A 15,931-nucleotide genomic window follows, 5' to 3' on the forward strand; every position below is an offset into this window, starting at 1 on the left:
TAGGGGGAGCCCTTCGACCAGGGGGGGGGGCGTGCGACCGCCCACCTCGCCCACCCCAAAAGCCACCACTGTACTATAGATAACTAAGGTTTACCTTAGTTATCTATAGTGGTACGCGAGCACTGCAGAAAACCTCGAAATGGTACGTGGGTGGAAAAAGGTTGGGAACCACTGGACCAGCGGGTTCTAGGGCTTTGACGGTCGATATACGAATGTACCATTTCACACATTACAACATACAGAGAGAGCACATGAATTCTAAAGTAAAGAAGAAAGGAGTGTCTCTAGGGGTCGAGTCAACCACTAATCTCTGACCATAGCAATTTACAGCGTAGCTACGCTGTAAATTGCTATGCTCTGACAACCTGCAAATCTCGTTTCTTCGTCATCGTCGGCTGCGTAGTTCAAGTCGTTGACGCCTTTCCCGTTGTCGCCGTCGGCACTTCAAAGTAACCCAAGTACGCGGGCGAGCTTTGATATCGTGCAGCTGACAAAGTTTGCATAGATAATGTTTGCAATCGCATATTACGTCGTTAGCATGATTCGATGCACAACAGTGAAGAAGGAGACTGCGCCGAATCAAGTCAAACGAAGGGTAGGTAATTTGCCTTAACGATCGAATTCTGCTACCCGCGTGTTCTGTATGCTGTATAGGCCTACCTACAGGCTAATACAATGACTACGCTGCTGATTGCTGCAATCAATTACTGCAATTGAAGCTACATCATAACCTACTTCAGGCTGGGAGCATAGACCGTACCCATACGGTACATATTCTATTGCAAATGTCGATGAGGTTATTTGATTTGTAATGTTAACACCACCTGTTTTAAACAGGCTGTTTATCTGCACAATATATTTTTTATGGTTCGAATTTGCTGCATTCCTTATTTACCCAATTTAGATGTTGAATTATTCTCTGTGACACCTGCACACTCATATTTTTTGAAATGAAATGACGGACTTCACCAATTACAATGTGGACTTCAAGACTCCGGAAGATACAAAGGTTGAAATGTGCAAAATCATTCAATCCACACATTTGAACAAGTATGGCCATCTAAGCTCTGGACAATTGTTGAAATGGGTTGACATATCTGCATGTTTAGCAGGTAATCTTTTGCACCTCTATTTGTGTATGCAGAATTGGTCAAAGTAGTCATCGTCGGTACTCAAGTAGAAGTAGAAGTATTGCCGTCAACTTCTGTAGAAAGAAGTAGCGATTTACAAGTAAGTGAAGTAGGTTCGTATTCCAGGCACCAGGCCTAGTTTTGCCAAAAAATTGAAAGCTGTCCACTGAAGTAAAAGTAGCCTAAAATCATAACTACTTGAGGAGGAATTAGCGCATAAGCGAAAGTAGGAAAGTATACTTGAAGTAGGCTCAATCTGAAAAGTAGAAGTAGTTCGTTACTGACTAACTATGTGTGTATGCTCTTCACAGCAGCTCTAAGTTTGGTTGTTGCCTGTAGATAACGTGTTTTGTCATCTGTGACTGGTACTTGTTTACTAGTGTGATCAACTAAGTGATTCACTTAGTAGGCCTATTGCAGTGGTTCCCAACCGGGGGGGGGGGGGGGAATTCCCCCTTAGCCCTTGGGGAGAAATTTGAAATTTTTTGGCGGGAATCTGGCTTTGGGGTTGTAGAAATTAGTTCTTTACAATGGTCTGTTTCTTTGGCATATTTTAAGCTAGGTGTATGTTTAAATGCCTTTTATAGATATTACACGTTTACACCCCCTGATAAAGTGAGGCTCTCGAGATGATTTCGTTGGGCCCGCGCCAGCCTCTCAACCAAATTGCTAACTAAGGAGGAAAAATTCAAGCTGAATTCAGCACAAGGCCGCTGGTGTAATTGTTTAACTTTTTAAGCCAACATCTGAGCTAACGTGAAAAACATACCAAGTTCATCGATTCAACTCAAGGCTATAGCAAGCGGACTTGGTGAATTATTTTTCAGCGGCGACCGGTAAAAATAAACAGGTCAAATTTAACTGTACTTTACCAAAGTGTAGTGCGGTCCGCATTCGACAAAGTTTGTACATATCTGAATATATTTAGCCATTAATTGCTCAGTCAACAAATGGTTGTGCGTTAAAATGCACCTTTTTTTAGTCACAGGCAACTTTTTCATAGGGGGGAATTTTAGCTCAAATATCGGCCAAGGGGGCCACGAAACCAAAAAGGTTGGGAACCACTGGCCTATTGGATTGATACCCTAGGCATCCAAAATATTCATGCAGTGAATATCAAGTTGAAACTTATGTACTGTAGTGGATCTATAAGATATCTTTGTATTCATTTTGTTATTTATATGATAGCTAACAACACATAGTAGGCTACTGTCAACATCCAGTAGCCTACTAAGTAAATATATATGAACAGTGTGACAACAAGAATATAGTACAGAATGTTTTGTGTCCGCCAAGTTGAATTACATCCACAGTGTATGTATTTAGATAGTAATTTTTATAGATGTTAATAATATATTTACTCATTATCACCGGCTTGCATTGAATTCCATTTGCACACAGAATTGAAAATTAAGTGATAACCGACTATTTGTGGAAATAGGGAAGCAAAAACTGATAGCAGAATGCATATGCCAGGGTAAGTTCAGGCAAAATCAATAAGTAAGAGGCGGGATCTGATGTAGGGCCTAGCTACTGTAGCAAAATCTCAATGCGTAATCGGTACACGAGAAGAATAAATTAGACCTGTGTTTTCTTGCTCTTCACAGAATTCCTAGTAAATATAGAATCAATATATGTTAGAAATTTAATAATAAAATTCCGAAGAAATTGAAATGAATAATTGCGGGATGAGCTAATATTGAAATTTTCTTTCGCAGCCGAGAAACTTGCCGGCCGCCCTTGCGTCACTCTTTCAGTCGACGATCTATATTTTGAAGATAAAGTTCACGTGGGAGAAATAATCTCTCTGGTTAGCGGAGTGAACAGAGCTTTTAATACGAGCATGGAGGTAGGGATTTGGAAATGCAATTCTATTCATGGAAATTTCTCAACGTAAGCCGACATGATGACTGTATCTAAATTGTCGAATGTGAGAGGGGGTCGGTGGAGAACTACTATATCCATGAACTAATCCCACGACCACTACCTTTGTTATTTGGAATTGTAAAGTGTTTTAAAGCCAACATACTTTCAAATAGATATATATTATTTTTATAAGTTAAATCAATACTGCTTTCACTACTGAGAGTAGTTACGAAATTCCTACCAGCCTGCCTTGCTTGCACTCGGACTCAACGTATGAGAAATTTGGAATGAGTTGTGACATGGAGACATTTTTCAAGTTATCAGATATTCTACGCAAAGCATTCTGAACCTCTCAGCCGCACTAGAAATTATCACGTCATCAATACCAGGCGCGTAGCCAGAGGGGGGGTTTCGGGGGTCGGTACCCCCTCCTTTAGAAGCGTGAAACCCCCTTCTCAAACGCGAAACCCCTTTCTTTTGAAATGATCGTTCTGACGCTAATGGTCGGTTGCAATTCAATAAGTCGTATTATCAGTGTTGAGTGCGGCCAATTAGCGAAAGCCGTGTAGCCAATTAGCGTCCGTGCGCGATGCACTGCACAATGTAACGCGACACGATCATCCGCTGAGATGATTGCGAAATTAGGTCATTCATTGCCGCGTGCTCGGCAATAGTTGCTAGCCTGATTTGTCGCGTCTCCAACAAGCCTAGTTCCGCTGGCTTGAATAATCTCATCTGCTATAGGCCCGGTGTGCACGATATCATCGCTGACCTACACAACCGCATCTGCAAGCGGCCTAGTATACGAAAGATATCGTTAGCCTAACTACCGCGTCTCGGGCCTACCATGCTTTGGCTCATATTTCCCGATGGCTCGGATAAAATGGTCGTTAAGTATATGCTGATTAGCGATTGTGATAAAAGAGTGACATCTCGAAACTGAATTACATCGAATGTGCGCAAACATATGCGACGTATGCGTAATTGATTTCCGTTAATACTTGAACATAACCATCAAAAGCTGTGTGTCAAGGCTAAAAAGAGGTAAGGTTTGAACCACCTGAAATCGGCGTCATTATAGCCCGTATTCCATAAAAAAACTTGTACATTTTGAATTGCGCAAATCGTCGCAGAGGCTGCGTTGATGAGCGCGCGTATTTAATTGTTCGACGCTTTGATAAGCGCACGATATCATTGGTTGGCCTACACAATCGCATCTGCAATAGGCCTGATACGAAAGATATATCAATAGATCATCGCTTGCCTAACTCCATCGCTAGCCTAACTATCGCGTCTCGGGCCTAGCATGGTTTGGCTCCTATCTTTCGATGGCTTGGAGACCATGCCGTTGATTGTATGCTGATTAGCGATTGTGATTAAAGAGTGACATCGCGAAACTGAAAGACATCGAATGTCCGTAAACATGTGCGACGCGTGCGTAATATATCTCCGCTAATACTTAAACATAACCATCAGAATATGTGTATCGACTTGAGTTATAAAATAGGACAGGTTTGGAGCACCTGAAATCGGCGTCATTATGGCACATATTCCCAAAAATCTCGGACATTTCGACTTGCGCAAATAGTCGACGAGGCTGCGTTGATGAGCGCGCGTATTTAATTGTTCGACGCTTTGATAAGCGCAGGTATTTAATTGTTGACGACAGATCAGGATGTCGCTAATTAACAGTACTTCCGGACTCGTCGACAAGCTTATCAAACGCGTATAATCGCGAACACGAGGAGATTGTATAATGTATAATCGTCATTTACGCATGTACTTAACCCTAATGAATTGACGCTATATTAAATAAATTCGCAAAACATCGAAACCCCGCCCTTCTATTTTAAAACCCCTTCCTTATTTTTCGGCTGGCTACGCGCCTGATCAATACCAATCGTACATTTTCTGGATTCCATTTCCATGTTTTTGATACGGTTATAACTCCATCAGCAGTAAGATGGTAGATGAAACAGCTTGCGCATGCCCGTAACTGCCATCATAATGACTTTGCCTGGCATTGTAATGTCATTATGGTCAGCATCCGTTTATTTATTCATTGAATATCGTTTGCGTGAAGCTAGCTGAGCACTCATGTCACACATGCTTGAACCCTGGACTAAATTTGAGACTGTTAAAAAGTAGGATTCACTGGCATCTGCAATCAGCTATAGTTTTGGAATTACAATGTACTTTGGTCGCATTTTGTACGTCTATCTGTGAATTCTAATCCACACGAAAGGTTCGCATGAGGCAGGATTGCATACAACCTCAAAGACACATTGGCACAATACTGATCCCTGTAGAAGTGTTGAAGTAATATCGTAAATTCCTACTTTATTACAAGTAGAAGTGTCAGTTCCCAACTCATGACAAAACTACATCAAGTAGAAGCAGAAAATGAATTTTCCGAAAACCACTGAGACGTTGGTACTTTTAAATAGTTAATTTGGTTAAAGCAGTGCAAGCTTTGAGTAGTCGATATTGGTGGGCTCACTGGGCTGCATTTGAAAATATGGAAGATCGTGATACAGGGCGTATTTTGCGTTGTTCATTCTGACAATTTCACTGATAATCGTGATGCCAGCCTATCCAGTAACTGCTTCCTGCTTTACTAATTCCATATTGTAAAAAGTAAGCTGCTTTGCTTCAAGAACTGTTTGAGTTGGGGTGGGAGTAGTCACTTGAGTAAGTAGTGCAAGTACGCAAAGTAGGAGTAGGCCTACTTGTGACTGACGTATCCTCACATTGAAACTTTTCATGGGCAAATTCGGGATGCGTCGTCCTGTTGTTTCTTTTTGATGCTTCTCGCGTTACTATATTCACTAGTGTTTGTATTGATTTTGGCCTACGCTCTAAAATGCACCGCTTACCCCTGCAATTACTTTGGCACGATGTGGTTTAGTAGGCTACATATTCAGAAGCAATCTATGGAAGCATGTGCTGTTTATTGAAAGGTTGGAGTGGAAGTCAAAAAGGAAAACGATGACGGCACCCGTAAATTGATCTGCTGCGCTTTCTTGACATTCGTTGCTATAAACGGTGCAGGGAAAAAGGTGAGCAACAGATATTCCGTTCCGTGCTATTACGCCACACCTGTATGAATAAATTCTTTCAAAAATTCAACTCCAGTGAAAATATATTGTGTAAGAAGCGGGCCGGTTTTGCTTGTCGGAAACATTTTTGTAGGCAAAGAAAGTGTCAATGATATTGAATTCATTGTAATTGGGAATATTATAAGGTGTGTTATGCAAAACACACTTTTAATGACATAATCATGAAACATTAAATGGTTATCGCATGCAACCACAGTAGCGAAGAGAATCCACTGCTATGCTGAGCTCAAACCGCACAGACGCTGACAGTATCTGTCTATGTCAATGTGTCTTGTTTCATTTGCGGTGATGACAGAGGATTCCAATATCAATAAAAAATGATTGAAATCCACCATCTTTCGTAAGAGACGCTCTTTAATGTTTTAAGTCAAATTTTTATGTGTGAGTAAGCACGGTTAATATGTTATTTCTTTACTGCAGAATAATCAATCTATATAAACACGCATTACGTTATTTTCATATTGTACATTGTGTCATTTCTAAGTATTGTATATATATAATTTACAGGTCAAACTGCCTCCTTTTCAATTTAAATCGTCGTCAGAAAAGGCGTGCTTCACGCTGGCCGAAGAACGGAGGAGAGTCAGAATAGCGCACTCGAAAACAATGAAAGTTTTGCTTGATAGTTACGAAGACTCAAATCATCCGTGCGCGTCCGACATCCGCAGAAAAGTAGTGAAGGGCCTTTGCACAAGGTGAATTCGATTGCCCGCGTGCGTGTTTAGTTGCAATTTTTTATTCTTTATTGATCCTTCTCAAACATGATATCACGGATTTCGTGAAGGCAGTAAGAAGAGAAAGATGACTATAATTCTTAAGGCGTTGCAGTCTTGTGATGAAGTATTATAAGTCCGGTTAGATATTAGGGACTAATAATAGGGGACTATTATTTCAATTCCCTGCCAACAACCGTATTTGTTACATATCACTTGGGCTGGAAATTGTATAGTCTTCGACAGGATTATTAAAATAATCAAATTCATCATGACGACTCCAGACTGTGTTCGAAATCACAGAATCGTGACCTGACATTTGACTTTGTCTGCCGATACATGTCACTTCATCATCACCGCTTGTCCTATTTCTGTTATCTATTTATATATTCAGTGTGCCACTGTGCATGCCTCTTCATTACATAGTTTAGCCTATACCCAGTTTGGTGTCTGATTTGAAGGATTACTGTTTTCCAAGTCGTTTTATCAGCTTCCTATTTTCTCATTTTATCGGAAATATTTTGAGATATTATCGATGCTATATTACCAACTTATGATGCAAATATCTCAAATCTGATTTAGTCACGTGTCCGCAGAATAGTTGCAGCCTGTCACTATAGGTGTGTGATATCCGTGGTAGCTAAGACGGAATGAATAATCGCTTGTCGTAACAAGGTTATTCGATTGTGAAGAGACCAGCCGTAGAGTACGCAGTTGTGCAAGTAATCCTCCTTTATAATATTTGCTGATTTTGCAGGGTGGAAAGCGTTGAGCTTGTGCTACCGCAACATGCCAACCACCACGGTAATACATTCGGTGGCCAGATCATGGAATGGATGGAAGGCATAAGCTCTATCAGCGCTGTGTAAGCAATTGGTCATCTTTATTTAGCATGTCAACATCGTAAACGGGCTAGAACATGGAACGACAGTATGTTATTTTTTCCTGTGGTCGACACAGTTGTGGCATTGGCAACGTAATGAAATTTCATCCCAGTAGATTGCCTTGTCTAGTAGATGTCATCAGTTACGAGATACTTCATATTCCAACTTCTAACTGCATATGCTACACACTGAATTGGTTTTACTTTGACACTGGTACTCAATTCCCCCCTGCTTTTACTTTCAATATTTAAAAAGACAATACGATTATGAGTCACATGCATTGGGATATCACTGTAATCATTGTTCAGCAGAACTGCTAATTTATGTGGATAATGGCATATGTTTCCATAATTGCATCCTTTTCGCTTTCCTTGCTGATCAGAGTGACACACCTTGACTTTATGAAATATCTGGCCTCTAATTGGACTTGTTGAAAAGTCTAACACAACTTTTACACTCGTGACACTGCATCATGGGATTTGTTCGGTGTGTGGACGCAGCCATTATGCATTATAAGAATGAATTTATAATTTTTCAAATTTCAGTCGATTCGCAAAAGGCGCCATTGCATTACGTTCCGTTGACATGATACATTTTCGCGGTCCAAGTCAAGTCGGTGACAGAATAGTACTCAGAGCACTTGTAAACCATGCCACGCGAAACAGGTGGGTACTTTACATGTGCCTAGTATGCCATGGTGTCGGCTATCAAATTCATTACCAATCTCCTGACGCGGACTGAGATATTTTGTCTTCCAGTATAGAAGTCGGCGTCCGGGTCGAAGCGTACAACTGCGAAAACGGAAACATGGGCGAAATCAGACACATCAACAGCGCCTTCTTCATATTTGAATCTACCTTAACTCTGCCACTGCTTGACCCTACTGGTACCGAGGTAGATACCGAATACCTTTACTGACACTTGACACCAGCTTATTGATTCAACAGGTTTGTATTAACTACAGGATTTGCAAAACTCGCAACTAGAACCCTAACCAGAACTAGTCACTTTTCAAAATTCACAACTATAACTACTCAGAACACCGGTACTTAGTTGATCGTCAAGTGACTAGTTTGGTACTTTGTACAAATCTGCACTGCATCATTTTTTCAGTTCGGCGTCGGTCCGTTTCAGGATCAAGTCAATACCTCCCAGCCACAAGTCACTTCTAGCCAATGTAAATTTTGACTCGAGTCGAGTCGTTTTAGAATTTTTAAAGTCAATTGACTAGTCGCCAAATATTTTCACTTTGTGTGGTGAGATTTCATGTGCTGATGCAGATGCCTACGTATATTGACCAAACTTGCATCTAACGGGAGTTGCTGGTTATTTATGTAAGTTGCTGACAATGCTGCTTGGCGATGATTGACTGAAATGTTGCAGGACCAATGCAGACAGTATTTAGCTCATGAAATGTGTAAAGAAATAATGTTTGAGTGTGTAGGCCGTTAAAAATTGGTAGAGCTACATTAAACAGGTATCCGGAAAAAGCAGGGGATGAATCTCATACGAAAAAGATTACAAAATAGATTGCGAACACTGTCTTTAATGAAGTGAAAAGTTTATTAGCGCAGTACATCATCAAATGCTCCAAAATGTTTTATGGTTTGGCACTCCCACTCTAACAAGAGATAGAGCTGTGACATCTGAAATTGATGGGACAGTTGAGGCGTAAGAAGCATAAATTGATATTGATTTGATGCTACATATTTTCAGTTTTCTGGCTTCGCTATGCGTTATGATCAATACAGAAATTGAAATGAATGAATTGTCTACTTCCAGACTAGCTTTATATCAGTATATCGAAATGGTTGGTAACTGTGACAAAGTTGGGGATTATAGGATAATGAATAGCATTTATTGATTCAATACAGATAACAGCCCATACCTCATACCCTACTTTTTTATCTACAAAAATGATGCATTATCACAAAATTCGATGTCACCTCCAAATGCATGCGTATTTTAGTAATAGTTAGGCATATAACTAATGATTGTCCGTCCCGAAATATTAGAATATTGGACCAAGTTGGGGCAAGTTACAGCTTGACAAGATATGGTGGCCTATACCTACTTACTCTCCCCTACTCATGATTAGGAATAGTTCGAATACGTTCGAGTTTTTTTTTTATAAAATGGTATTCTAGGTTTCATGAATGAACCATGAATAGCTTGAGATTGTTGTTAATTACGCCCTTACGGTTGCCTAGGACCACCTCTCTACCAACCCAATTACATGTTTAACAGTAATTGTAATTAAATACATGTTTAAGAGTAATTGTAATTTGATATTTTTAGCATTGAGTAATTTTAATGTAATTGAAACATGCAAGGAAGTAATTGTAATTGAACTGAATTAATGTAGGCCTAATTGATCCGACTCTGTTGTGCACTGCACGTCTTTCTCCAAAATCAATGTAACTGTATTGTGGATTCAAATTCAACTACCGACTTTCGAAACAGTCCGCACAGCTGCCTGCATCGTTACTCTAAAACCAGTCTTCTGATTTGAGATCTCTATAACATTCGCCTTGCGTTATAATCTCCTTTCTGTTAAGTAGCCCGTATATAGTTCCATGTGCTCTGTCATGAAAACCTACATTTCTTACTTTGTCTGTTGTTGATGCTAGTAAATCCTGTTGATTCGTAACTCGCATATAGACCATGATGGATTCAAGTATATGTGTCGCACCGATGTTCAAATGTACGTAGCCTGACCTAGTGTACAAATGTGTTTGCTGTCGATGTGTCTGTAATAGAATGTTGGTCTGATAAACAACACTCTCGCTGTAGGACGGTACCCGACGACATCGCGAAGCAATCGCCAGAGCTAAAATTCGGTTAGACCGGAGGTATATACTCTCTAGCCAGAGGGTCGAGAAGCTATCGGTGAAGTTGAACAGAAGCAACGTCATGTATCTGAGGCTTAACAATCTCAGCTGCTTGAGCGATCTCGCATCCAAATCGGATTGGAAGAATGTCTCCAACGACGAAAATGTGAGTAAACTTGGATTTGGGTCCGATTGATGGCGTTAATTGCGAACCTATTGTCACCTTTATGCGCAAAAGTGACTGATTTGGATTGTTTTTTCACAATTTACTCTCACTATTTAGCCTCTATGTGATTTGTTGAATGAAAAAGAAACGTTAGGCGTATGGCAGCTTCATATATTATTGTTTCAATCTCTTTGTAAATTAGGATCACGATCAGGTAGTTTTGTTGCCAGGCCCATGTTTTCCTGAGAACGCAGAGCATCCAAAACACAATTACCATCTGTCTTTGAGGGTAGCTACGGGCGATGATTGCTGAATTACATCAAACTTCTTTATTTATAAACTTAATCTGGCAACGTTTCAATTTTTCGCAGCTGACATTAAGCACGCGGGAGCAGAACGGCGTTTTGTTTTTCAAAGTCAGCAAGAAACTCTCAAGTTCCAGGGTGACCGACTTCCACGCCTTCAACATTTTGAGCAATCCTCTTGTGCGAAAAAATTGGGATCCTCTCATGATGTATGTCATAATTGCAATCGTTATATTTGAAATTGAAATAGCCAACAGAATAGTGAGCAAATGATGAAGAGGCGTGTTTCAGCATAGGGTACAGACACGGTCGGTGACGCAGGCTACTGGCTGCCCTCCTGTTGATTTGGAAATTTGTTTCCGCTACTGTGTGTGCATGACATTTTAACCGAGTATGTCTGCTTTTTGTATTTTCAGAAGTTGCGAAAAGCTTTCTAAAGATATAGGCGAGGACGATTGCGTTTTTCGAACGATGATGAGATCAGGAATGAATGATGATGATGACAAGAAGAACGAATTCATACTTTTGTATTCCCACCGAAAACCAACTAGGAAAGGGTAATGTGGTCATGCGTTCGAAGTTATGTCCGCCAAATTCTCAATTTTAAGCATCCAGTTCTGTCTTATACCTAATCCTAGTAATGCTGCTACATTTATCAAGCATTATGTGTATTTTATATTCGTTGTTATAATGATGAAAAGATGTGTCCATATGCCAATCACACTTGCAGGTGTTATCTTATGCTACTTTTACTCGATTAGTTTGTGTAGGTATTGTCATCAGTCTATTCATTAATATACTTATTGCAATCAACTTTATGATTTTGCTTTGAAATAAAACTATTATTTGCCACATAAGGATCCTGATGGAAGCGGAATCACAATCAGTGGTTCTAATGTATTCATCCGCTCGAAACACAACAGCGTACAAGACTCATTGTAATGTAATGACAAAGATATGACAGTGTCGAAATGGTCAAGTATGGACCTATACATCCAACAACCACTTTGGCCTAGTGGTATTGCTGGTATCTTTTCATTCTCTTATATTTGTCCTTCATCGAATCTTTTTCTGTGTTTTTGTAAAGCTAGCGACGCGTGGCATGGTAGAAATTAATGACTTTTGGGTGGGATTTTTTCATGCTTTCTCATTACATACAGGGACTCTTATATCATCGCAATGAGATCCGTTGTGTCTGAAGATGATCACAACAAAGATGGCGACAACTACAATCGTATGGAAGTTGCGTGTGCTGGTTTCATCATCCATCAAGATCCTGGCCAAAACACCGAGGTAACGTTCAGTTTGACAAGCTCTCAAAAACAGCTTTGCAAACGCGGAGGTGGTCATAGCAGTTATTGTTCGTACATTGTTGGTAGTTGGTACTCAAGTACAAACAGAAGTAAGGCCAGAAATCTCTACTCGATGACAAGTAGAAGTGGTAATTTTCAGGACATGTCTAAAACCTCGAGGATGTAGTAAACAAAAGGTCTGAGAAGTGCTCAAGTGATTGGTTTGAAGAAATAGATTGAGGTGGGCGTCACAGACTTTTTGTTCATCAATGAAGTTATATCTGTTTGTGTGGGGCGTACATTGCCATGTGTGGGGCGTACATTGCCACGTTGCCGTGACAATGTTGAACGTCATGCGAATCCTTCCAAATACTAATTTCTACTTGACAAGACCGAAAATATGAAAACTTAATGGTTTGTCTTGGGAACCGTATAAACGGAAGACCGGAAGTAGTCCTGAACTACTTCATTACTTTGAAAAGTATTGGTACTTTCTATCTCACTATCCACTGTTGAGAAGTGATCAATGAGAGTAGATGCTGGCCATTTCAGTACTCATTACCGAGAACCTTGGCCTATATGCATTCACTATTTCAGACTCACCCCATCCATTTTTCTGGGAATTGTTTTACTTCTATTATTGTCCAGTTACTGTATTTTTGATGACCTTGTTTCATCCCGATTTCTGGTTATGATCTTCCTATTGCATTTTGGAGCGATTTTGAGCAAGTAATGTCTGTGTTATTTATTTAAAAATCACTTTTGAAATCATGGTAATCTACAAACGTTGTCGACACTTGTAAATGTAGGGTAGGTAGTAGCTTGTGCTTGGTTATAGATGGGATTGCAGGCCGTCACCTAGTGTTATTGTTTGCATGTCGTGCAGCAATGGAAATCCCACCTTTAATTTTACCAGTGAATGCATTCCAAACTCTTCAGATATCTTACTACAACGAAACAAATCCGAAGATGGTACGCTATGTGACCTCTGACGTGGCTGGCTTCAGCAAACTCTATTCCGTGGTATATTCGAAGATGGAAAAATATCTTATTGATTCGATATGAAATTGCAGATCTCGTGAAATTTTCTGCTTTCTCTGTGCAATATCTGTCCTGGTCACGTGCTAATTTTGCTGGTTTCGATGCCGATATCTGTACTGAAGTATAATTTGCATTTTCTATTTTTCATTCCATTTTATGCACCTTAATCTTTAAAGCTTTTTACTCTATCCTTATACTTCCACGTTCCACGCAATTTGGTACGGACTACTGATGAATGTATTCTTGTGAAAATAACATCTTGAAGTCAAATTAACCAACTAAAGCAAGAAAAAGTGTGGTATGGCAAAGTAAATAGAATAAACACTCTGACTACACAGTTGTATCTGCATGAAATAAAGATTTTGCTCATGGCAAAAACAGGTAGCGATTATAGCAGTCAAGTAGGGAGTCTGGTAATGGTTTCTAAAATCTCATACACTGCTGCGGTTCAATTTTACAATAATAAAAAGTCAATCTGGTTCCCCTTCATTCAAAAAAGCTACAGCGCGTTGTGCGTTGTTGAGGGTTACTATATGTAAAGTGGTACTTTTATGTGGATTACGAGACAATGTGATGGGTGCCGAACCCAAAATCTTGACGTGATAGAGAAAAACCGAATTCTTTTTTTATAGCAGCGCCCCAAAGTTGGTCAAAAACAACTGTCGGGTCGAAGTCAACAAAAATTTTGTTGGCCAGTGTAATCCATATTTTATGTCAATTCGAGGAAAGCCGTTTCGTGACGGCACTTTTGAAGCGCTTTCGCGTTGCTGCGAAACCTCGAGAATAAATCACTGGATTCAAAGAACTGTTGACAGGCAAGAGGATAATTGCTGCAAATGCGTAGGCCGATCTGGTCAGAGGAACCCCACTGTGTGCGATAAACGTCATAAGGCAGACCGGTAGCCAGCAGAATGAGTCCGTCAGGACGAGAGCGGTTATCTTTTTCTGCATGGATATCGCACGGCGCTCGCTTTTATCACTTACGACCGCCTTCTTTGTTGATTTCCGGTATATCAGAACGTAAGAAATTATTATGAATAGCAAACACGCAAAGTTGAAAGACACAATAATAAGAGATAATGGATGCAAGGGCGGAGTCCCGGGTAGTCTAAATAAACGAGGCAAACAGACTCCGTGCGTACTATAGTACCCGAAGAATCCGTAGATTTCTGGCGCTTCTTTGGGATAATTTGCGCGCAAGTATGCAACAGCGTCATTCCACGACCGCGGCGATATCACACTTGAGTTATCATTGTAACGGACTAAAGTACCTATTCTAGAAGCGAACACCCGGAAATCTTCCCACGTAACTACAGTATTTGCAAAATATCTGGATGGACTGGTCAGTATTCCGGATATCATTGAATGATTCAAGTTAGGTAACACGGGAATAACGGAAACGATCAAGGCAATAATCCAAATACCAATGATCATAATGATAGCCCATTTGAGACTGATGTGTCGACTTTTAAACGGCTGAAATACCCCATGCAGACGAAAGCTAGTCAACACGACAAGGCTTAGCACAGATGCCTCACTGGACAACACAGTCATCACCCCTATAGCTGTACAAGTCGGACTAATTCTCCACATTTTGTCATAGTTACAATAGCTGCCCGATGTTATAGCAGATTCGACTGCAATAAGCAATAGAGCTATCCCCATCAGCGAATCAGACGCTGCCAAATTTCTTACGAGCAATCGATTCGAAATGCTGAGAGGATTGTCGTCTTTTGAGTTTCTTGCACAACTGTACATCTCGATGATTGCCAGACAATTCCCAATGATCGCGACAAACGCCATTATCCAAATCATCACCCGTAGAAAAGCGTTTGCAACCAAGTGCTCGCGGGAAGACAAGGGATTTTCGAGGAACATTGTCGGAGGACACTCATCCGAATTGTCCTCACAATCTTGCCTTCCGTCCAAAACCCTCGACGTCGGAACGAATAGAGGGACGCCTCCCTCACAGTAAAAGTGAGTCGAGGGACTGCAACCCATTTCGTCCTTGTAATCGACACAGTCAGGTGTGAGGTCACATCTTTTCTTGACATCTATGCTTATTCTGTCCTGAAATGTGAAATGTACACTGTACACTGTACAGTCAAATCGTTCTGCTTGATACAGGTTTATTACGTCACAGTTTCTTGAACTGGTGATAGCAGTGGACCTGCCTGACAGACCGATAGATATTTATTTCTAATATAAAACCATTGCAAGATGTAACATTAGTGCCCATTAGTGGTCACTGCGATGCCATCATTAGCTCACCTGTGAGGTCAGAGCAGCGGTGGCTCAAGCAAAAACATTTAGGGCGGAGATCATAAGTTACTCGTTAGCTGATCCGGGAGAATGCTACTCATGTGACTAAAAGTGCTAATCAGGACGCATTTTAGGCGGAGATCACAAAGTTACCTGATCTGGAAGAATGCTAATCGTGTGATTAAAAACTGCTAACCGCGACGCATAAAGTTGGATAAGGTTGCCCGCGATGATTAGCATAGCCTACTTGTGACTGCTGTCATCTGGGCCGAATACTTGTATGAAATTTCCAAAGCGGAAAAAAGATATGACCTACCATTAC

The 15,931-nt window shown here is 40.5% G+C and overlaps 2 protein-coding genes across 4 annotated transcripts in view; one reads left to right on the top strand and one right to left on the bottom strand.

Moving 5' to 3' along the window:
* Window positions 1-436: 436 nt before the first annotated feature.
* On the top strand, window positions 437-13,682 carry LOC145454183 (acetyl-coenzyme A thioesterase-like). Of its 2 annotated transcripts, none has more exons than XM_080332202.1 (13): window positions 437-595; window positions 905-1,112; window positions 2,849-2,979; window positions 5,957-6,055; window positions 6,623-6,810; window positions 7,586-7,693; window positions 8,258-8,377; window positions 8,471-8,606; window positions 10,506-10,709; window positions 11,081-11,223; window positions 11,431-11,571; window positions 12,175-12,307; window positions 13,246-13,682. In XM_080332202.1, exons 2-13 carry the CDS (start codon window positions 956-958, stop codon window positions 13,369-13,371), a joined length of 1,686 nt encoding a protein of 561 aa, XP_080188328.1. In that variant the 5' UTR covers window positions 437-595; window positions 905-955; the 3' UTR covers window positions 13,372-13,682. The 2 variants fall into 2 exon arrangements, with proteins under 2 accessions (XP_080188328.1, XP_080188327.1); XM_080332201.1 differs by having other exon boundaries at window positions 439-595; window positions 953-1,112.
* The window catches only part of LOC145454181 (uncharacterized), a 28,420-nt gene continuing 26,050 nt past the window's right edge, over window positions 13,562-15,931 (bottom strand). For both annotated transcript variants that reach the window (XM_080332199.1, XM_080332198.1), the window contains one exon: window positions 13,562-15,417. In XM_080332199.1, coding sequence (XP_080188325.1) covers window positions 14,062-15,417 — 1,356 coding nt within the window. In that variant the 3' untranslated portion in view covers window positions 13,562-14,061. The remainder of the gene's footprint in view (window positions 15,418-15,931) is intronic.

The sequence above is a fragment of the Botryllus schlosseri genome, chromosome 13, assembly GCF_051294905.1.
Source record: "Botryllus schlosseri isolate E-star chromosome 13, Bs_hap1, whole genome shotgun sequence".
NCBI classification, from domain to species: domain Eukaryota; kingdom Metazoa; phylum Chordata; class Ascidiacea; order Stolidobranchia; family Styelidae; genus Botryllus; species Botryllus schlosseri.